A 25,955-nucleotide genomic window follows, 5' to 3' on the forward strand; every position below is an offset into this window, starting at 1 on the left:
ATATCGAGATCATGAAAGATTTTTAATACAACAATTACCATTTTCTTGGCTATAAGAGAAGGTCGTTGCCAGAGTATAATGTAGTGTTTTATAGTGCGGATAAAATAATGAGACCGAGAAAATCTTCTCATATTCTTTATCATGCTCGTGAGCATAATCTTTAACAAGTATTATAACTTCGACACATAAACAATTCACCGAAAGGAGTATTATATATTACTTGCTGATAAACCGTTAAGAATGACGGGGAATCAGAATTTTCTCCTTATGGAGAAATAATAAATTTTACCTTCATTTGACGATGGATGAATCAGAATACTCAAATGAGAGGAATAGATTATCTGTATTCATTCTTTCAAGATTTCTATAAATTAGAGAAAAGGCCAAATATATTATAAAAAATATGATTTGTGAATTATTATATTTATCAATTCATTTAACAAATTTTCCACATTCACACAATGGTTTTTGCCCTCTCACTTCGTATAAAATCTACATTTATCTCAAAGAATCATTTAAATGCTTTTAAAACCTTTCTAAATAATACTCTTTAAAAAAATACCTGCTATCATAAATTCGAAACAATTTGGGGGGGGGCAAACCTGATTACTCACAAACACTGTAGTGGTATCCACCCCATTGCAATGAGCTATTTATAAGATTATTAGCAAAAATAATTACCACAGGTCAAAACCTAGGGTCTTATCTTATTAAGTATATGTATCAATTAGGATTTAGTGTTAAAGGAGAAGGTAAAATAGCTTCACGTGCCATTTGTACAGGCTTGTTAACCGATCTTTTTAAAACGATCGAATCACGATATTTTCAAAAAAAGAGGATCGAAATCCAGGATCGACCTTTTTTTCTATTTAAATTTCTGAAGGAAATTTATGACCGATGCAAAATTAACTAATATATGTTATAAATTTATTGTAATTGAATAATAATATAATATAACCGATGCAAAATTAACTAATATAAAAATAAATTAAATATGGTAGAAATTTATTGTAATTGAATAATAAATATATCAATTATAATATATTTATTTATAATTAAAATTAGCTTTTAATAATAAAATTTTTTCTAAATTATCATCATTTAAACATCTGCTTCTTTCATTTAGAACATGTTTAGCTTTACTAAACAAGAGCTCCACAGGAGCGCTTGATGGCAAAGGTGTATTATATTCAATAAATATTTTTTTATAATTAATATAAGTATTAAAAATATTCCTGGAATCATCATTTAATTAAAAAATTTTTTAACGGAACAAGCATTTTGTACAGTATTTTTCCCAAAAAAGCATCAATGTCATCCATACATTCATTTGAGGTATCCGCATATGGTTGTTCCTGCATATTTTCCAAATGGGCAACTAATCTTTCTTTTACCATCATATTTTGTGGCAGATTAATATAAGGCCAATTAAGTTTAAATTTAGGGTGAATCATGGCTGCCAATATGTTACTGTCTTTATACAATGAAGGAAATCTATATTATGAAATGATAATTAATTTATTATTAAATAAGTGTTCATTTTATTCATATAAATCAAATCAAGTATCTGCAAAACTTAACCCTTTTAAATTTTACAGTCAAGTCTGGCACATCATCTGTATGGTATTTATTTATATTTGGGTCATATCATAAATATTGATTAAATGTAAACTTAATACTTAATATACAAAGAAATTAACATTGTAATTTATTTACAAAGAATATTAATCAAAATATTAGCTTAAAATTCAAATAATCTAATAAATTTTTAATGTCTTCAAAGGCCCATTAATATTTTACTAGATATCAGAGGTTTAATAGAACTGGCCTGTTAAAAATATTTTACTAAATTTGCCAGATCTTTGCAATTTTTTAATATATATTGCAGATATCTGATAATATAAATATTTGCATAAAAAAATATTTTTTTATAAAGAATCTGTATCTAGATTCTATTTGTAGGACCTGCTCAACTCAGGAATGTAATAAATTAAATTTAAACATGTTGACATTAAGATTATCAAATAAAAAAAATTTAAAAGAATTATTTGTAAATGTCTCTTTAAGTTCGAGGATGATATTTTGGAAGTTGATATTATCTTCTTACAGAGACGGCATTTGGCGCTGATCATATTATAATAGTTGCTTTCATCCATTTCACATAAAGTAAAATACTTACGTAATTTCAAAAATGGTAAAAGATTCTCATTCTCACTTATATCTGCTGTTACATCAATAGTAGAAGCAATAGAATCTTCTAAATCTATAATGGACATTTACATTTACCTATTAAAATAAATATTAATATATTATGATAAATTTATATTAATTAACTTGTAAGAGCTCTAAATCTCGTAAAATTTAGGAAATGAATAAATATATCTATAAAATAAATGGTGGAATGGAAGTTGATAAAATATGAAGATAGATATTTTTTTTAAAAATAATATTTTAATTTAATTTTCAAAATTTTTATTTTATTTATTGCTTTTTAAGTAAAAAATTAATTTTTAAAAAGATCGGGATCGAATTTTAAACAAAATGATCTCGATCTCGATCCTCAATTTAAGTCAGAATCATAAATCTCGTAAAATTGACAAATTTGGATCGAATCCAGGATCGTCGATCTTTTGATTCGATCTTTTAACAACTCTGCATTTGTATTATATCCAAAATCCTCCTCCTAACATGGCTATTATCAAAGTAGACTTAAAAAAATGCTATCAATAACAAATTTCGTTAACATTTCATAAATTGTTTTTTATCCCAAATTTCCTGTTTATTCAAAATTCCTAGAGACATACTGTAACATTAAAATTCCTTTATTCAGTCTACATGGCATAGATTCGGATGAAAGGATCCAGCAGGGAGCACACATCCTCGTTTATTTTACCTTGGTATTCATTATCTCATCCATTATCTTAAATTAAATTTGATTTGAATAAATTTTTGGTATCTTGATGATGGAACAATCTATGATGTTCTTTCTAAAATAACTGGTTTTTAATTTCTTGAAGCCAATTTGATTCATTCTTAATAAGTCCAAATCCAAAATCTGTTTCCATGATAACAATATACAAAACCCTCATCTAGCAAGATTAAATTTTTTATTGAGTACATTAATAATTAAAATTAAAAAAAGAAATTAATATAATTTAAAAAAAAAGTATATTCAAACATTTTTCAAATATTTGTTCATATTGAATGCAATAAGTATATATACTTCATTAGCATATTATAAGAATAATGAAACTTTTGGAATTAACTCTCATCAAAATAAGGTAAATTTCCGTTTCACACCTCATATAGGCTTATTTCTGAAAATATTAAAATAAAACATAAAAAGCCAAATCAACCAATATAATAATTTTTAAATATTGGACAGGTAAGTTAAGCAAAATTTTTAAATTAATGAGCAGGCAGGTACACCAAAACTTTCCCATTGCAGACCTCTAGTCAGGATGACATTGGAAACAGCAGATTATAATGGATTTCACCTCTGCCAAAGAATCCATTTATAAATGATATGCATCTGCCACTTTTATTTTCCCATGCATTTATCACCAGAGGTCTGCAAATGACAACATTTTCAGGCCCAATGGGAAGTTGATGCCCATCCCAAAGGACGGAACCGCCAAGTTGGATTAAGAAAAAAAAATATCAAGTTGAATTAAGAAAAAAAGGATCTTTGCTGGAATTCGAACCCAAGCCATCAGATTTGTAAGCGCCGCTCTTGCTGATTAGGCCACAGACGCTTTTCAAAATTCACGATTTTTTAAATATATATTATAAATTGTGACACTGTGAGTGTGACACGGCTTATATATATATTATATCTAGATAGATTATTATTGATTATAGATAGATATTATTTTTTTATTTCATAATTTATAAGTTTAAGTAAAAAACCAGGGATGTGAACCCTTCGACAAAAAAAGGGTCCGGGTTCGGGTACAGTAATAAAATTTAAAAAGTGTCCAGGGTCCGGGTTCAGAGAATGACTCAAAATAAGATTTTTTTTCATTCATTTATTATTATACCTCAATATATACACATTCATAATTTACAAATAAAAAATTTAAAAATAAAATAACTTGTGCGGCCGGTACAGCCATGACGATTCTAGACAAGATATATAATTCTGGATATATTGAAGAATTTTCTTCCTAGAATTTTAAAATATTTGTCTTATTTATTCTCTTAACCTCTGAGAACTTTTCTCCTAAAAGTGCAATAGGCATTTTTTGTTCCTCATTTCTATCTGATGATAATTTGATTTTTTTTTCTCTATCTTAAAGTAAAATTTCAAGATCATCAATGTTGCTATCATTATCATTATTATCACTACAACCAGTAGGTATTATTGATGTAGCCTCCAATATATTGTAAATAATGGAGTTTGCTTATGCCATAAATCCTTAAGATGGTCTTTAGCCATTTGGTTTTGCGCAATACTCAAGTAAACCTGATATCGAGGGTCTAAATATATAGAAGCATATACAACACTATTTTGCAAATATTGTCTCGAATTTTCATGTTTTCTTATATTTCATATGAAAAAGGACAAGTAAATCTTTCTAAATCTAATCGACATCTAATCCATATGCCATAAAAATCAGATAAAATTAATTGTTCTGATCGTAATCTTAATGTTGTTATTTTTAAAGGAACTAATACACTAGTAAGGTCCTTTATTTGGCACCAATCATCTTCCAACAAAATAACTTCACATGCTCCTATAATAAAATCATTACAGAAATCTTTCAAACTTAATAATCGTTCTAGCATCATACAAATTGAGGACCAACGTGTTGTGTATTATTATTTTAATTAAAATATTATTACTTGCACCACAAAATAATTCACTTTCAAAATAATCAACTTATTTCTATAACATAGCTTATTAATAAATTTACATAATAAAATATTATTACACTAGAAAATAATTTATGATATCAATCTCTAAATAAAATGGAAGTTCAGGAAGAAAATTGAAAGAAAAACGCGAAGATAAAATAAATGATTTCGCGAAAAAAAGTTAATAAATTTAAAAAATTTTATATTATTTTTAAAAAAATTTCTATAATATTTTAAAAAAAAATATTTTTATTTTAAATTTTTTTTTATGACAGCTAGAAGAACCCTTGGACCCTCCACTTTTAAAAAGGGCCCGGGTTCTGGTACAGACAAAATACGAGGGTCCGGGTTCGGCTTCACATCCCTGTAAAAAACATTAAAATAATGCATAAAGAGCCAAATAAACCAATATAATAATTTTTAAACATTAGACAGGCAAGTTAAACAAAATTTTTAAATAAATGAGCAGGCAGGTGCACCAAAACTTTTCCATTGCAGGCCTCTAGTCAGGATGACATTGGAAACAGCAGATCATATTGGATTTTACCTCTGCCAAAGAATCCATTTATAAATGATATGCGTCTGCCACTTTTATTTTCTCATGCATTCACCATTAGAGGTCTGCCAATGGGAATTTAGTTAATGCCCATCCCAAAGGACGGAACCACCAAGTTAGATTAAGAAAAAAAATACCAAGTTGGATTAAGAAAAAAAAAGGATCTTTGGAATTCGAACCCAAAGCCATCAGATTTGTAAGCGACGCTTTTGCCGATTAGGCCACAGACGCTTTTCAAAATTCACGATTTTTTTAATATATATTATAAATTGTGACACTGTTACTGTGACACGGCTTTTATATATATGTGGTATTCGTATCAAATTTAGATCTATGCTCATTAGAATTTGGTTATCTACGACATGTGCCTATTCTTAATTTGACACGTTTATTTTCAAGTTCAAAAATAATTTCTTATCTATATTTTTAACAACATTATATATATTGGATCGAAGCGGTGAAAAATTTGTGGATCAACACAGCTCATTACGATTTTAAACAAGTTGCTTTCTTTACGCGAAATAAAGGGGGTGTTTTTTTTCTCATTTAAGTCAATCTATTTGGAGTTAAATTTTAGAGAACTGGCTCGCAGACTTGCAGTTGCATTTTAATAAAACTATTTTACCCTGTGGATTTCGTTCCTTTCTTTGGTTTTACTTTTTAATGATATAACAGAGAACAGAGATGCACCGATACCACATTTTTTGCCGATACTAACATTTTTTAAAAATATGAAATATAATCCAAAAATAAACATAAGTTTATTCGAAAACTTGAAATAATTATTTTCCCAGTCCTCATTTCTACAAAAAAAGTTTTTTTTCATTTTTGTTTTAAGCCATAAAGTCGTGGCCTGGTTTGTCTAATTTCTAAACAGTCGTCTCTTTAGCCGTCTATATAGCTTCCTCTAAAACAGAATAAAAAGAAAGAGGCTATTTAGATAAATATGTATAAGATCCAGAGTTGTTAAAAGATACTTTTTAAATGGATCTAGATACAGATACATCGTCTAAAATAATATCTAGATACCGATATTTTAATCAAAAATCTATCTAGATACAGACACAGATACCACATTTTTATATCTAGATATAGGATCTAGATACACAACTCTGATAAGATCAAACGCGTCTTTGTGTTCCCAAAAAAATATATAAATAACAAAATAATATTTATTTAAATGTATACAAAAAAAAACCAAAATAGGATTTCCTAGTTTAAAATCTGTTTAGCTTTTGGCTAAACAGAAATAAGTTTCATAAATAAGACGAACCAAAACACTGGCTTAACGCCTTTGAATATTAATGTAGCTTCTTAGTCGTAATTTACTTAGCTGATTCCGCAGCAAAATAAGTAAGAAGAAATAGAAAGAGAAATAACGCTTTTTTTTATTATTAATATCGGTTTTATTATGGTTATTATTAAAAAAATATTACCTTTAAACACTTTATATCTTCTTCCTAATCTGTTTAGAAATTTATCATAATTTTGCAAATAAAATTTCTTTTTTACAAAAAAATATGGGTATTATTTTAACTATCGGTCATTGATGTACATAAAAATTAATCGACTAGGGTAATTCAAAGTATCGGTACATCTCTAATATATATTTATTATATAAAATTTTACAAAATGATGATGGCTGGTAAAAATTAAATTAAAAATTTTTACATAAAGTTTTGTCTAAAACTTATTTCTAAACTTTAAAGAAGTCTAACGTTTAAAGTTATTAAAATTTAAAAGAAATATATTAACCACATTATTTTCCATTTCCATTCACGTGTTTTTCAATAAAGTTTTAAAGGTTTTTGAATTGATTTTTTTTAAAAAGTGGTTTGGACCCAAATATATAATATGATAAATTTGATAAAATGATATGAATTTTTGAATCTTAAATTTTTTATTTGGGTTTAATAAATTTCCCAGGGTTCGGATTTTAGAATTTTAATAAAAGGTAGTGAATAATAATTTGTCATTATTAATTTTTAGTAAAAAAAGAAAAATTCCCAATAAACATGGAAATAAATAAATAAATATTTTTAAAATTATATAATTACATTTCAAAGTTAAATTAAAACTTTTATTCATTTTTCATATTTAATATTTGTTTTAAGTAGCAAATGAGCGCGCTACTTCCACCACTATTTTTCAAAAAAGAAAATAGCGCGCTAAGCTCTTTTTTCAAAAAAATGGGCCTTGCAAATCTGGTTTGTATATGTCAATATATATAAATAAAATGGCAATTATTTTTGTTCGTAATATAAATATAGTACAAAACTTTGAGACATGATTGTTAGGTATATTAAATTATCTGGTAATACCTCAGATAAATGTATTGGTAACTAACAACGCGTTATTTAAAATTATTTACAGTTTTATTTTTGACGCCATTTTTTTTGAATACCGACAAATTACCTACAATGAAATATATCATAAAGTTGTTTGATTTTTAAAATTATTATTCATTAATGTTTTATGTAATCATTTCCCCTCTCCTTGTTCTCTTTTTTACTTGTTTCAATAGGACAATGATTTTTTTTTCATTAGCTCTCCTTAATGGATGAATAAGTTATTTTAAAAATTTGGGAAAAAAAAATATTTGAAGTTGTAATAGAAAAATTTGTTCATATAATATAGGGGCGGATTCTTGGTTTATTTGTAATTTTATTTTATAACTAATGCATTGACATATATAATACCTAGACTGACGATTCACATTCATTAAAATGCATTTTTAAGCATCGTTAAAAGCAAATCAGCTGGACCCGCCATTTTGGTAACACATATAGTAATTATTCTCATGTTAAAAACTACTGTTAAATTGATAACTTGCTTCCCTATTATCTCGATGATCTGGTAATTCTTTAATAAAGTTTGCATCAAGGAATAAATTAGGTTCTCGTTTAAAATTTTAATAATGATTAGTATAACCAAGATGGCGTCTCCAGCTGATTAGCATTGATGTACACCTTTAATGAATGAATGAATCGTCAGTCTAGGTATTATATATGTCATTGAATTAATGATAAAAACATTTCTTCCACATATTGTAAGTTTGGAAAACTTGAGTTTTATTACGACCTGCAATATTAGATAAAGCAAGTAATGTCCATAGACTTATAATATACATGGATTATTAAAGGTTATATTAAGGCAAAAAAAGTTGACCAATTAGAAGTAGTGTTGTTAAACGGCTCGATTTTTAGAAACGACTAACCCAATATTTTAGCCAATATTATGCAAGCCTGGAGATTTTGCTCAAGGATAGCTGAAAGGTTTATACATCTATAAACGAAATCTCAAGATTTGCGTAATATTATTTTGGATAAATTTACAATTGGCGATATCAGCTCTAACAACACTAATTAAACCCTATAATAGTTTGCCCTATTTATTAATAGTAACATTTCGTAGAGGTCTGCCAGGCTCATTAGGTCTGTAAAAAATTTTTGCGCAAGTTGCCCCGCCCCAAATTTACGAAAAGTTTTGCGGCTCGTTAAAATTTACTAAAAGTCCGTCACGACTGCTATCTTTTAGTAAGTATATTATATATAGATTTTATATTTTAGTTTAAAATACAAAAAAATTAACATATTATGATTTCTTTTCAAATAGAAAACAAAAATATTATCTTAAAATTCAAAAAAAATATATCAAATTTTTAATACTCGGGCTGTATTAAAATTTTAAGAAAAATCAGAGATTTGTAATTTCTGCCTGATTTTTTATATGTAAGTTGTTAAGCGCCTGACATTTTTTATGTACATCTTGTCCGGCCCCACCCGTTATCATTTTTTGCCCCAATCCATTAAAATTTTAAAAAAAAATTTCCTCGGGCAGGCCTCTAATTCTTTAGAGCTATCTGTCTATTTGTATTAACTTTGAAAATAATAATGATTGAAAATGAAAGTTATCATTTTAATTTTTTTTAAATTATGAAACATCAACGTTTAATATAATATATATTTTATAAAAAACATGTTTTACCCATTTATAACTTAAGCTACTATTACTACTGTACTGCACTTTATTTTTAGCTTACATTAATTTTCGAATTTAAAAATAATTATTAATCTCTTACAAATAATTAAAATCTTTATTAATATAAATCACAGACCTAGAGAGGTACCAATTGCACGGCCCGAATTTGTAAAGAAAAGATTTTTTAAACTCGGCCCGGATTTTTTTTAAAAATTTTTTTAGCCCAGCCCGGATTTTTTTTTAAAATTAAATTTTCCACCCATCCCGGGTAATTTTTTTATTAAAATGGTTTTGAAATGATATAGGAAATATGAGAAGTGAATGAATGTGATATATTATTCAATTAAAGAACAATTTTTGAATATATTTTATTTTATTTCATCTATTTATTATATATATATAATCGCCTTTTGGCCCTACCCGTGTTTAAAAAAATTTACGCTCGGATATTCTATATGATATTAATTTATGTAAAAATTTAATTTTATAAAGAAAATATATAAGAATTTCGCCCATGTTAATTTATCATCTTATTTTTTAAAATTAACTATCGCTTGCTTATAAAATGGGTAGAGGGAGGTAAGACCTTAAATATCCAAATTCGCGCATCATTATAAATTTATCTAAGGAAATTAGAAAGATAGCAAACCAATTAGCCTGTTGTACCAGTAAAGATACATTACATAAATAAATATAAAAATGCCAGGGTTTTTGAGCTTACTCAAAATAGAGAACATCTAAAGATAACTAATTCGAAAAGGATAGAATTCTAGAAAAATTGGTCTTAAAAAATGGCATTCCTCTTCGTCAAAAATATAATTTAATGAGATTTCTGCAATTGAGAATCAACTTTCCATGTCAACTTACAACGAAGAAAATATTAAATTGGATATTCCTTCGATAAGAAAAATGAATACTTGAAATTTTGCTTATATCTTAACCATTTTTAACAACATTCCAAAAGAAGAAAAAATTAAATTGGGCTTTAAAATATGTAAATTAAATAAAATAGTAATGCAGAAATTCTGATTACTTAAAAACCTATAAGTTTCCAGATAGTATCATGATAAGAGGTTGGAAGCAAAAGGCCTAGTATGTATTATCTTTATAGTGTTAAATATTGAGATATCCTCAACAAAATACTTGTCCCATCATTTAGTTATTAAGAAAATTACATCTTCCAGCATGATGGAGCTCATTTTCATACCCTTAAATCTACATAAATCTTAGGATCCCAATATTAATATACTATTCTCTAGATCTAAATCCTATTGAAAACATGTTGTTCAAAACGAAGCATAGAAAACAGCTATGTAGAACAAAGGATTTTGAAGAAAGAGTCTATATTAAAGTCGAATCTCAGAATATATGCCAGAATCTTATTAATTTAATCAAAGTATAACCGCAGTTATAAAGGCGGACAAGACATAGCACAATTTTAATATAGCTTGGCCAAAATAATGATATTTTAGCAGTAGAGTGATAATTTTGAATAGAGTTACATATTTTAAATTATATATATTTTAATAATTTATATTATATTACATTTTGTCAATTACATATTGCGTTTTGTAATAATATAGGTTTTTAAAAAAATTTGAATGCTTATGATATTTTTTTAATAAAAATTTGATAAGCTAAACAAATATATATGAAGTGGGGTATTATATAAAAAATTTGTAATTTAATTTAAAAATATAGTATGATATTGTTAAATTTGAGATGATTACTATAAATTTTAGACGATATTTAAATGATAATTATTTTTGTAGTTTTAATTATGTGTAACCGATTGTTTAAAAGTTTATTTTAAATACAGGGAAACTTCTGGAGGTGGTCATCTATTCATGATGACCGCTTTTCCATCCAAAATTTTATTTGGAATTTTTCTCACACCAAACATAACCTGCACTGGGTCGTCCCTTAAAAATAAAAAAATCTTATTAAAAAGTGTATTAGAATTAATCATGTATAATTAATATTTAATAAAAGTCTAAATTTTATATTTAATTGGAAAATAAAAATCCAATCCAAGGCCACCGAGGAAATATCCAAAACATTGGCTTCCATGAAAAACATGCTTTATGGATCGGGTGATCAAGAGCCTCACGCCGAAACGGTAGCTCAACTAGCCCAAGAGATCTACAACTCCAACCTCATTTATTTACTCATCAAAAACTTATCCAAAATCGATTTTGAAGTTTATAAATTATTATCTTATTCATGTCTAATTTATGCATCTTTCTTTTTATTTAGAAAAGTTGCATTATTCTGATTTGATGTATCTTCTTCTATTTTATTGTTTATTGGCGATTTTTCGGGTTTACTCCGGTGGGCCAGTTTCCCTTCTGGACCATTTTCTTTACGTTCTTGGTGTCGCTATTTATAAGATCCATTGTGTATAGTTACTTTAAAAAGTTTTAAATATCACATTTTTTTAATATTAAAAAAATTTCACTTGAAAATAAACTGTGTCTCTTACCGATTAGATCCCACTTAAAATAAAGTCCTAGCTCCGAGAAAATAATAAAATTTTGAAAAATCTCGTAGGAAAAGAAGGAAAATGATTAGCACTTCAGGATAAGGCATTTCATTTTTTACAAAAAAGAAAGATTTTTTTACTTGGATTCGACTTGAGGGAATATTTATCCAAATTTGACCTGCAGAAATTTTTTTAAAAATCATTAAGGGTTTTCCAAATTTTTTTCTCAATCTTATATATTTCTTTTATTATATTTTGTTTTGAATTTGGGTTTTGTTTTGTTAATTATATTTTTAAATGTTTGCCCCCTGCGTCAATTATTATTATTAATATGATTTGTTAGTTTATATTAACATAATATTTTTTTTTGATATAATTCCTTTTATTATAATTTCAAGAGTAAAAAAGACGTAACTCAAATTGTCAACAATCTACTGAGGAGGCAAATAGGTATGCGATATCCTACTGTTGATCAAATTTACATCAAAAAGGAAATATTATTCACCCTTTTAAAAGGGTAAATAAAATTTATTGAAAATGTTTTATTTGGGCTGTATCCAAAATCTTATATCAAAAAAGAAGAAATAAGCTTTTTTAAATATAAAAATAAAAACACTTCCAAAATAATTCTAGAATATTTTAAAAATTTAACATTTGATTTCATTAATTTCGTGGCAATTTTTTTTCCACTTGAATTATCCATATTTCAAATGCCTCAAAACACGGTTTATAAAAAGATTCTATGAACAGTAAATTTGGTTTTATACCATATATATAACGCTTTACCAACAACGAAATTCAAAACGCGAAAAGTAGGAAATTTGATAAGTAGAAAATATTCCAAATCAAAAGATTAAAATCAGGATGATAACTGGTATAGAAAATATAACTATATAAGAAAAGATATTTTAAAAAAAATAAAAGCTGCAATTGGCAATGCTTGGATATAATATTTTATTTACGTCATTAATTTCATAGTTAACCTTAATTGGTATAACTTCTATACAATTTCTTTCTTTCTTTCATAGTCTTATAAAATATAATGTTATTAAGGTTACAAAATTTTTATTTTTTTCCAATTATATACAAGCTATAAAACATTTAAAATACTCATATTAAATAATTTAATCTAATAAGCATAATGAATATTTTTGTTGTAATTTTTTTTTAAAATTATATTTTGACCTTTGGCAATTTTACGTTGTGGAATTATTTTAACCCTTTAGCTCGCTCCTTTCTAAGATCCTATTAAAAATGTTTACCAACAATGTATTTATATATGGGATAATCTCTTAATGTTAAGCAAAATACCTTATAGAATTTTAAACTTATAAATAATTATTATTATATTATAATTGGATAGTTTTTTTTCCATTACGAAAAAAATATAAAGAGTTTATATAAATTACTTTTCAAGTTTGGGAATTGTAAAATAAAAATTGGTGACCATAACATAATGGCGTTGTTGCTATTTGTGTTCTGTGTGTTAGTCATCTGCATCGGGCTTAATTTTTCAAGCCAGACCCTATTCCGATTTTTATTTGTCTCTAAAAGTCCGACCCGAAATAAAAATAGAAATTAGTCGGCCTTGCTAGAATTTATTTAAATAATATAAATTAGTTTTTTTACTGTTATCTTATATATTTTTTTTTATTTTAAATTTATAGAATAATCAGATATATTTTATCAATTAAATAATTATAAAAGATTTATAAAAAAAATTAGATATAATTTTTATACCCAAAACAAAATAAAAGATATTGGCGCCTAGTTTTTCGCGAATAAAAAATATTGGAATATTGTTTCTTGTAAAAATTTAAAACACAAATTTGAATCATTAACAAAATTAATGCCTTGCCTGAATTTTTTTTAAATATTAGGGCCGACCCAGCCAGAACCAAATTTTAAAAAATAGACCAGGTGCCTTTGCAGATCTCAACTGTGTGTACACGGTAGGTCAATAATTTCGAAATTAAGTTTTATTAATAAAATATACACCTTGCGGTTTAGCCGTTACGATTGTTAAACCTCACTGGGCCTATAAAATTTATCATAATTAACTAATTCAAAAATCACATTTATGGATCGTTTTAAAATTTATTTACAACATCCCATTGAAGCCATTTACATACTATTAAATTATTTCGATTTGATCATATTTAAAACTTTAACCCAGAAAATACGTACATTTGCAGATCTTTTATGATTATATAAAATAAAATTTGGGTTAAAAATTATGGCGATCATTTTCAATTTAAGAACGTTTGTTTTACGCAATTTTTTTTTTTGACAAAATAGTAATTTGTTTTGGTTTTTTAAATTAAATATTACTAATTTGGTTATATTTATTTGGGATTGTCGATTTAAATATTATAACCATAATTATACTATATTTTACTATGCATTTTAAGATTGGTCTTTTTTTTGAGTTGGGTTTATTTATTTAATAATTTTTGCTAATATTATTATCTTTCCATTAGTTGGTGTTGGTGCTCATATTAGACTATAATATAAATTCAAACATTTTTTGACTTTATAATGAAGTGAAATCGAAATTTATTCTAACAATGTTCCAAATATCATTTTAATCTTATTTCTATATTTAAAAAAACTAATTTATATTCAAGATTTGATTGTAATATAATAATAATTTTATATACTCATTAACATCTTTGCAAAGGCGGTTTGGTTGGTCAGCATTTAGATAGGTGGTATAGAACACATTTATAAGCATTTTTAACAAGATTTTGACAGGGAAGAACATACCTAATAAGTTAAATAAGGTGGTCGGACACGGTAATAATAAAATCATTAATTTAAATTACAAAAAAACAATTTTAATTCAAATTTTTTTAAAATATTTATTTTGAGTTGAGTGACTTATAGTTAATTAAATAAAATCAATATTAAAACCAATAGGAATTATCATTTTATTTGAAAGTCCATAACTATAGCTCGCATTTTTAGATTTCATTATTTTTAAAATTGAATAAAAACATGCATAAATTACCAAAGTACAAAGTAATAAAAAGCGATTCTGAACCCGGCGAAATTTATGCTTGGTTCATTTCAGGTTCGGAATTGTTTAAAAAAATGAGGTCTAACTTTTTTAAAATAGATATCAGTCCAAGCAGGCCTATCCCAGGCTGGGTTCGGACCAGGTCATGCATAAATGAAAATTATTAGTAAATTATCCAAACTATTGATCGGATAAGTTTATTTTGTAAAAATGAAATGTAAAAAAAAAGCTTTTCATTGCTCTTTTTTTCTAAAACTTTTACTGGTAAAAAATGTATGAGAAATTAAGCAGAGGACAGATGTTGGATCGAATCAAACGATGAGTATGTCACTTTTCGATGGTACATCTTCACTAAATTTTTATTTAAACATGTTATCAATACTTATTTTAATCTATTTTCGTCAAAAATATTTAAAAAACTTTAAAAATAACGATTATGACAATTGTCACTTTTCTATGGTACATCTTCACTAAATTTTATTTAAACATGTTATCAATACTTATTTTAATCTATTTTCGTCAAAAAAAATCCAAAAACTTTAAAATTAACGATTATGACAATTCTCACATTAAAAAATATTATCCTTAAAAAGATCATATAAAATAATATCAAAAAGTTTAATATAAATATTTTTAAAAAATTATTTTAAAAAAACACCTTGTAACATCAATTCTTAATGAATTTACTATTCCTTTTGATTTTTCAAATTATTATAATAAAATGCATCAATTTTTGGAGATTGGTTATCGAGGACAACCAATGAATTAAGGTAAATTTATAAAAATATAATTTATATTGAAATATATTTTAAAGGAATTTAGAAAAAGGAGAATAATATATATATAAAGAAAAAACGAAAATTAAAATATCCATTTATCCATTTTTTTTAAATCTGTTTTGTTATATATTATATATTTGATTGTCATTTATTTTTTGAGGGTTGTGCAAAAATAAAAAAACATATTGTTATTTTAATTGATTGTTTTTTTTTAATAATTTACCCTATATAATAATTTGAAAAATCAAAAGGAATAGTAAATTCATTAAGAAGTGATGTTACATTATTAATTATTTCTTTTCGAGTATTGGTCGGGGATTGATCGACCTATATTTGTTTTTTAACACTCCAAAAAAATTTTCTATCGGGTTTAGTTGCGGCGAATAGGGTGGCAAATATTCTATTCGCGCTCTAAAACAATCAATGAGGTGGCTTTTATGGATGGATGCATTGTCCATAACAATAACTGCATCACTCGGTAGAATATTAATTAGTGCATTCATATAATCTCTAAATAAAAGGCTATTATAAGGTCCTTCAATGATGCGATAAAGTATCACACCATCGATTCCCATAGTGCATAATATACTTTTATTCTTACCCTTAGATGGCGGGACTTTAACACTTGGCGTAACATTAATATGGGGCCCAGGCATAAGTTAGTATACTTTCTTCTTGGAATAGCCGATGTTGGATCAGTAATAGAATCACCACTTACAGAGGAAGAATTGATCATATGGAAATTATTTGTAATATTAGGTATTGAATTTGAATTAGATAAAACAGGATCAGGATTTAATGTAAATGAATTTGTATTACTAGATAAAATTTGTCGTATATTAAACATTTGAAAAAAATATTAAACTCTATTTTATAAAAAAAATTAAGTTATATAAAAATTGTAAATGCAAAAAAATTACCGTATGTATTTTATAAAAAAAATAAAATTATATAAAAATTGTAAATGCAAAAAAATTACCGTATGTATTTTTTAAATCTGTTTTGTTATATATTATATATTTGATTGTCATTTATTTTTTGAGGGTTGTGCAAAAATAAAAAAAAATATTGTTATTTTATTGTTTGTTTTTTTTAAATAATTTACCCTATAAATCATATCATGTTTATTTGTTGATAATAATAAAATATTTACATTAAATATAAATAAAATAAATTGTTTTACTAAAATAAATAAATAATAATTAATGCTAGGCATCGATGCAGAATTTTTGGCTAATTTATTATAGCCAATTTTTAGGCTTAGCCGATTTTTAGGCTTAGCCTTATTAGGCTTAGGCGTAGTTTATAGCCGATTACGCAACACTATATGTTATACTAATAAAAAGTATATTAAAAATTAAAACCATTGGTATCTTTATATGATATCGGATCGGTAATCGGCAGTTATCAATTTAATATCGGATCGGTCTCCAAAATATGGCGTATCAGGTCAATTCAGCGAAACCTTTATCGCGAAACTTTTATCGCGAATGTCGTTTATCGCGAAAAGTTTTTATAGCGAAGGTAAAATCGCGAAACCAATTCTGCGAATTTATCTTCGCGAAACATTTATAGCGAAGACAATTTCGCGAAGCCATTGTCGCGAATTTATTTCCGCGAAACCTTAACAGCGAATTTATTAGAGCGAATACATTTTAGCGAAACATTTTATGCGAACACTTTACAGCGAATTTTTTATCGCGAATATGTTTGCGCGAAGTCATTATCGCTAGGGCCTTACCGCGAAACAATAAATATATTACGAATGCATTTATTTAAAGGAAAACAACATATTATTTATTATTTGATGTTTTTTAATAAAAAATGATATGCTACTATTGTAATATTATTTTTGTTACAATTTATTAGTGATTTTCACGCCCAAGATTTTAAGTAAAAAAAATATTTCTTGAAGTTCAAAAAAATATTTGAACATATTATGATAAAAATTTTATATCTTCTTTGTAAATATATCTTTTTTAAGGAATTCTTTTGTGAAATTTATTATAATTTTTAAGGTGAAATCTTTTATAGTTTTTTTTATCATTTTTGTAAAAGCATCTATTTCTTAAGTATATTAAAAGAGGTAGCTAAATAACTTTTTTTAAAATATTTATATTTAACTTATTTATGTTATTTTATGATCTTTTTAAGGATAATATTTTAATGTGACAATTGTCATATTCGTTATTTATAAGATTTTTGAAATTTTTTGACACAAAAGGGTAAAAATATCATTTAGATTGTAAACATGCTAAATTAAAATTTCATGAAGATCTACCATTGAAAAGTGACAGTCATAGTCATTATTTTTAAACTTTTTTTGACGTAAATGGGCCAAAATAAGTATTGATAACATTTTAAATAAAACTTCAGTGAAGATGTACCCTAGATAAGTGACAATTGTCAAAATCGTTATTTTTAAAGTTTTTTGTATTTTTTTAACGCAAATAGGTAAAAATAAAGCTTGTAAACATGTTAAATTAGAATTTCATGAAGATGTACCATAAAAAAAGTGACAAGTGTCATAATCGATATTTTATAACTTTTTTAATTTTTTTTGACGTAAATGGGCTAAAATAAGTATTGCGCACATGTTAAAATAAAATTTTAGTGAAAATGTACCTTAGATAAGTGACAATTGTCATAATCGTTATTTTTAAAGTTTTTTGAATTTTTTTGACGCAAATGGCTAAAAATAAAGATTGTAAACATGTTAAATTAAAATTTCATGAGGATGTACCATAGAAAAGTAACAATTGTCATAATTGTTATTTTATAACTTTTTGAATTTTTTTGACGTAAATGGGCTAAAATAAGTATTGCAAACATGTTTAAATAAAATTTCAGAGAAGATGTACCCTATATAAGTGACAATTGTCTTAATCGTTATTTTTAAACCTCTTTGGAATTTTTTTGACGCCAATGGGTAAAAATATAGATTGTAAACATGTTGAATTAAAATTTCATGAGGATGCACCATAGAAAGGTGACAATTGTCATAATCGTTATTTTTAAAATTATTTGAATTTTTTAGACGCAAATGAGCAAAAATATAAATTACTTACATGTTAAAATAAAATTTCAGTGAAGATGTACCATAGATAAGTATCAATTGTCATAATCGTTGTTAATAAGGTTTTTTTGAATATTTTTGTTGCAAATGGGTTAAAATATAGATTGTAAACATGCTAAATTAAAACTTCATGAAGATATACCATTGAAAAGTTACAATTTTATAATTGTTATTTTTAAAGTTCCTTGATGTAAATGGTTAAAATATAGTGTAATTCATTTTAACCAAAATAAAATCTTAACATTAAATTTATAGGATGTTAATTGTATCATATTACTAAATAATATTCATATGGTTTTTAAGTTCTTTCTATAAAAATCCTACCCTGAATTCAGACTCAGCACTATTTTGCCACTAGTATACAAAAATATTTGCTTACTGTGAATGCAAGGTTATACATTTTTATAATGTATCATTAAAATTTATTAATTAAAGGACTAAGATTGTGAATCCATATCTTAAAAGTTTACAATTTAACATAGGTTACAGCTATCTTTAATAATCACTTTTCATATTTTTATCAAATTTTAAACAGGATAAAAGGAACAACGATTATGAGAATGAAAATATCGATTTGTTTTATTGTTTGGACTGAAATTTTATTTTAACATGTTAATTTATATTTTTTTCCAATTGCGCCAAACAAACTTTAAAAATAAATGACTATTGTCATTTATCTAGGGTACATCTTCACTGAAATATTATTTTAACATGTTAGCAATTTATATTTTAGCCCAATTGCTTCAAAAAAATTTAAAAACTTTTAAAAATAACGATTATGACAATTGTCACTTTTATATGGTACATTTTCTTGAAATTTTAATTTGACATTTTTACAATCTATATTTTTACCCTTTTATATCTAAAAATTTTAAAAAACTTCAAAAACAACGATTATGACAATTGTCACTTATCTATGGTATATCTTCACTGATATTTTATTTTAACATGTTAGCATTTTCTATTTTTGCCCATTTGTTTCAGAAAAATTTAAAAAACTTTAAAAATAACGACTATGACAATTGTCACTTATCTAGGGTACATCTTCACTGAAGTTTTATTTAAACATGTTAGCAATTTTTTTTGCCCATTTGCGTCAAAAAAATTCAAAAAACTTTAAAAATGATTATGACAATTGTCACTTATCTTGGATACATCTTTACTGACGTTTTATTTAAACATGTTATCAATACTTATTTTGGCCCATATACGTCAAAAAAGTTTAAAAATAACGACTATTACAATTGTCACTTTTCTGTGGTACATCTTTATGAAATTTTAATTTAACAAGTTTACAACTATATTTTTACCCATTTGCAAAAAATTCAAAATAAATTGTCACTTATCTAGTGTACATCTTCACTGAAGTTTTATTAATACATGTTAACCGATTTACGCCAAAAAAATTTAAAATACTTTAAAAATAACGATTATGATAATTGTCACTTTATATGGTGCATCTTAATTTAAATTTTAATTTAACATGTTAAAAATACATATTTTACCGTAAAAGAAATCTAATATGTTTAAAAATACCGATAATGATAATTGTCATTTTTCCAAGGAACATCTTCAATAACGAATATAAAAATTGTCAGATTAAATTATTATCCTTAAAAAGATCATATATATAAATAAGTTAAATAAAAATATTTTTAAAAAATATTATTTAGAAAACCCACCTCTTTTAATATACTTAAAAAATAGATAATTTTACAAAAATGATAAAAAAACTATAAAAGATTTCACCTAAAAGATTGTTTATTTATTATAAAGTTCACAAAAGAATTCTTCAAAAAATATTAAAATTTTTATCAAAATATGATTAAAAATCTTTTTGAACTTCATAAAATATTTTTTGCTTAAAATTTTTGTCGTGTGAAAATCACTAATAAATTGTAACAAAAATAATATTACAAAAGTAGCATATCATTTTTTTTATTAAAAAAATATCAAATAAAAAGAAATCCATTTTTCATATCATAATTAATATAAATAAAAAATATATATCATATAATATGTTTATTTGTTGATAAATAAAATATTAACATTAAATATAAATAAAATAATAGGCCGCTTTATATTTCGCGAAATAGTATTCGCTATATTGTCTTCGCGATTTATGTTTCGCGATATTAACTTCGCTAAAATTTTTGCGATTATTGATTCGCAATAAAAATTTCGCTCTAATGTATTCGCTTTAAAGGTTTCGCGATAAGAGTTTCGCTATAAAAAATTCGCGATATTTGTTTCGCTATATTGTTTTCACGGAAAAGTATTCGCTAATGTGGTATCGCGATAAAAGTTTCGCTATAAAATTCATTCGCGATAAACGACATTCGCGATAAAAGTTTTGCGAAAAAGTGTTTCGCGATAAAAGTTTCGCTGAATTGACATGGAACCAAAATATGGTGGTACACCCCTAGTTTTTACATATAAAAAAAGTGATTAATTATAGGTATAATAAATATTATTTTTCTTATATTTATTATGAATGCCTCGAATACTAAAGTTCAGATTTATTTTTATATAATTTACTAAAATATAAAAAGCAAAATAATTTGAATATATGATAAAATATTATGTAATCTACGTTTCTCTGTAAAATATTTCCCCATAAATCTGTATTTTAAAATACGGTCTGTTATGGCCCGTTTTTATTGTTAACCAATGATCCAAATGCAGACACAAAATTAAATTTATAATTTATTTTTACATCATTTATTTTTTCCAAAGTTACGAAAGTCAAGATATAGCCTTAAATTGTGGCATGATGTTGCGTGAATGTCTGAGACACGAGCCTCTAACTCAATTGATAATTATATCCCCAGATTTTTATAATTTTTTTGCTTACGTAGAAGTACCTACTTTCGATATAGCTTCAGACGCCTTCGCCACTTTCAAAGTTGGTTATATAATGCAATACCTTGTTTTATATTGTGTATAATAAAGTTAAAGTAAAATAGAATGATCGAAAATAAACCATTACTTTTTTGTATTTTAGAATGAGTTATCTAAAAACAGGAAATCGAACTATTATATATATATAGAGGATGTCTTTCTTAGGTATAGTTGGGTAATTGCTAAATGTGGGCTAATTCGGCCCAATCTTTAGGTCCTTACCGGAGAAAATCCGTTAACATTAAGGCGTTTAAATTTATATTCGTTTCTTCCAAATTTGAGCTGCTATATTTTTAAGAAAAATCCCGAAGCCAAAATCACAGTTTTCGGCTGAAAACTTGGTTTACCCATTGGCTTAAACACCTAAAAATATATTAATTACCCAATTATACTCTTAGGATACTAAAAATTAAAGAGTAAGGCTTGGTTACTATTTATTAACCTCAATAATAACAGTTAGTTTTATTATACTTATAGTTGATTTCGAAAAATAAAATTTAAAAACAAAACTGCAATTTTTGTTTCGCAGGACTTATTAACCCGTCATAAATTTTTAGCAAGCGAATTTCTGGAAAACAATTACGACAAAGTATTCAGTCAATATCAAAATTTATTAACGTCCGAAAATTATGTTACTCGAAGACAATCCCTTAAGGTATATCATTCGTCTTGAATTTGTTTTTATACTTATTGAATTTTAATTGGGTTAGGGGTCAATTAAATTTAAGATAAATTTTTAAATTTAAATATCGGTTTGTAGAGTTTATATTTTAGATATAGATACACTATTACAAAATCTTAATCTTATATTTCCCTATTAATTAGCTGGATAAGTGGGTAAAGTAAAGAGGCATGATTAATGTTAATAAAATTACAATAACATCTCGGATATTTATTTAACTCTAGTCATCTTATAGGGTGTTGGATTAGTCTGTATAATTTTTATTATATTTTGATCCTGAGTTACCTTTCATTATATTGTTTTAAATACAAAGTATATAAGCATTTTATTGTATTAAATTTGGTTTTCTTATTTTGTTCCTTAGACTAAGGCCATATTAGAACGTGCATGTGTTTGAGAAATCTGTGATTTGGCATATGTTAACTAAATAAAATATTATTTTGAATTAAAATAAAAAATATTAATGTATATAGTAATTTTAATATTCATTCGATAAATAGAGAAAGAAATCTTAATTGAATGTTATTTTATTCTTGAGGTTAACTAAAAGCTATTTTTCATATCAATCTCAAATATTGGGCTGAAAGTTTCCTGTCCATTGATAGTAGATATTGGTTTTTATTTTTTATATTAGCATTATTATAACTTTTTTTCGCTATTTTAATTTTATCTTATAAAATAATGAAAATTTATCTAGCCAACTTTTTCCAACATTTCTAATTTTTTAAATTAGTTCAACTACATTTCTCTTCTTATTTTTTTATTAGAGGTTGTATTCAAATATGTACTTTCATCAATTTTCATTAAAATTCAGGGACTTTCCCTACAACCTACCAAATCAAAATTAGCAAAAAAGGAAATCCAAATAAAAACTACCCCCCCCCAACCCTTCCAATTTCAAAAGATGACAGCGTCTTTATAACTACATCCTCTCCCATTTCAATAATGATCTTGCCTTATGCCCCCACCCCCTCCCCAAAGTAGAAGTCCCTGCCTAATGGTGGAATTACCTATTAAATAATAATAAAGCGTTATTATAATATATAATGCAATATAAAGTAAAAAATTATAATTGGATATAGATTATCATAAAGCATTCAATTGCTAACATTTCTAAATCATGTTACTGTTTATGAGACATAGAAATATACCCTCTAACGCTATTTTAACAATGATACTGATTTATTTTACTCGCTTTGTTTATGATAATTTACTACATTCTTTTCTCTATTTTAATTTACATTCATTTATCTAGCTTTTAGGAGAATTAATTTTAGACCGGCATAATTTCAATGTTATGACACGTTACATTAGCAACCCGGAAAACTTGAAGTTAATGATGAACCTCCTCAAGGACAAAAGCCGCAACATTCAGTTCGAAGCCTTTCACGTTTTCAAGGTGTTTGTTGCAAATCCTAACAAAACTAGACCCGTCGCTGAGATATTGATCAGAAACAGAGATAGGCTTGTCGAGTTTCTCTCTAAGTTTCAAAATGATCGAACTGACGATGAACAGTTCAACGATGAAAAGGCTTATCTTGTCAAACAGATCAAGGAGCTTAAAGTTCCAAATCTTCCCCTTACCACAACCACCACGATAATGGGTCCGGGTTCTACTACGCTTAATGATTCTAGTAATTTTTTAGGAAAATCTAATTCCGAAAATCTCACCGATATTAATGTAGCTTCTAATAGTTCAAGCGTAAATGTTGGTAATAATTTCAATGCAAGTATTCTAAATACCGGTGGATCAGGGGTTAGGAATAATGGTAACTCGGAAGATAGAAAAGATGATTCTAGGGGCAAATAACAAACATAATTAAATTCGTTAATTACAAACACATAATAGAAAAAACAATCATTTTTTTTATCAAGCTAGGCTTCATTATAAATAAACGTCCTCACATAATTCTTTAAGGTGTGCTAAATTATTATTTTTTTTAAATATTAAACCTGTAAAAATGTATCTTTGTTTAGCGTCTCCTTTTGAAAATAATAATAATTGTTTATTATCAACAAACCTTTGTGATATTTACAAAAGAAACGAATGAATATGTCTAATTTTTGCAGCCGCTTGAAATGTTTTAAATCTTTAGTTTTTAAAAAAATGGTTTTTATTATTTTTTTGGAAATGATTTTATTACCACAGCAAAATAATCATTTGAAATAATATTAGCAAAAATCATCTTAACAATATTTATAGTTAAATACATTATGAAAGAAGTCAATTAATTTTATTTTATGATCCTCGTGCAGGTGAGGCCAATTAGCACCCACAAACATCTTTTATGGATTTCTTTTTATGATCTACCTTACTTTTTTTAAGATTAGTTATTTAAAAAATTAAGGTTGTAACAAAGTGGTTAGTTATTTTTTATTACAAAGATGTGTTACAAGGAAAAAAAATATGATATCTATCAATAGATCGCGATTATATTTCTCAGCATTTGTCAAACTTTTTATATACCATATATTATAATATTTTCATGAAGTATGTTATATTTATTTTTTTCTAAATAAAATAGTATTCTAGGCCGACTATTTATTTCTCGAAACCTGCATTTTACACACGTAGCAAGAAATCATTCGTGGGTTTGATATTTTTGCTCGATTAGTACATTTGGGTTTAACAAAAAAAATAAGAAGAAAATTCGTTATCCTGAAATTTTGTCGGTTGTTTATCCAGTAAAATATAATATGCATACAACAGTTCCTTTTTTTAATAGTTCACAGCTGGAAAAATTACGTTGCCAGGACAATGACAATATTGATCTTGAGTATCATCCCGAACAGGCCATGATCGGAAAAATTATTTATATATTGGGTAGGACTTTTCGAAACAAATTAAAAAAACTCATTCAGGATACGACCTATTTTTAAAAAAAAATGGGCCGAGCTTGGCTTATTATCATTAAGTTGTGTCAAATTAAGATCTATATTGTAAAAATATTTCAAGAAACAAAGCACTTATATTTTTCATTTATTTCAAATTTATATAAAATCGGGCTGATCGGAAAAATTATTTATATATTGGGTAGGACTTTTCGAAACAAATTAAAAAAACTCATTCTGGATAGGATATATTTTTAAAAAAAAATGGGCCGAGCTTGGCTTATTATCATTAAGTTGTGTCATATTAAGATCTATATTGTAAAAATATTTCAAGAAACAAAGCACTTATATTTTTCATTTAAAAAATTTTTTATTTCCAATAAAAAAATTTTAAATTTATATAAAATCGGGCTGGGCGGAAAAATTATTTATATATTGGGTCGGACTTTTCGAAACAAATTAAAAAAACTCATTCTGGATAGGATATATTTTTTAAAAAAAATGGGCCGAGCTTGGCTTATTATCATTAAGTTGTGTCAAATTAAGATCTATATTGTAAAAATATTTCAAGAAACAAAGCACTTATATTTTTCATTTATTTCAAATTTATATAAAATCGGGCTGATCGGAAAAATTATTTATATATTGGGTAGGACTTTTCGAAACAAATTAAAAAAACTCATTCTGGATAGGATATATTTTTAAAAAAAAATGGGCCGAGCTTGGCTTATTATCATTAAGTTGTGTCATATTAAGATCTATATTGTAAAAATATTTCAAGAAACAAAGC

The 25,955-nt window shown here is 25.8% G+C and overlaps 1 protein-coding gene across 2 annotated transcripts in view; it reads left to right on the forward strand.

Annotated features, from left to right (window-relative positions):
* LOC135925377 (calcium-binding protein 39-like) overlaps window positions 1-24,874 on the forward strand; it is a 30,002-nt gene extending 5,128 nt beyond the window's left edge. For both annotated transcript variants that reach the window (XM_065460657.1, XM_065460658.1), the window contains exons 3-7: window positions 11,430-11,594; window positions 12,275-12,393; window positions 21,487-21,655; window positions 22,181-22,306; window positions 23,589-24,874. In XM_065460657.1, coding sequence (XP_065316729.1) covers window positions 11,430-11,594; window positions 12,275-12,393; window positions 21,487-21,655; window positions 22,181-22,306; window positions 23,589-24,143 — 1,134 coding nt within the window. In that variant the 3' untranslated portion in view covers window positions 24,144-24,874. The remainder of the gene's footprint in view (window positions 1-11,429; window positions 11,595-12,274; window positions 12,394-21,486; window positions 21,656-22,180; window positions 22,307-23,588) is intronic.
* Window positions 24,875-25,955: the final 1,081 nt, after the last annotated feature.

The sequence above is a fragment of the Gordionus sp. m RMFG-2023 genome, chromosome 2 (genome assembly GCF_954871325.1).
Source record: "Gordionus sp. m RMFG-2023 chromosome 2, tfGorSpeb1-WG-v2, whole genome shotgun sequence".
Classification (NCBI taxonomy): domain Eukaryota; kingdom Metazoa; phylum Nematomorpha; class Gordioida; order Chordodea; family Parachordodidae; genus Gordionus; species Gordionus sp. m RMFG-2023.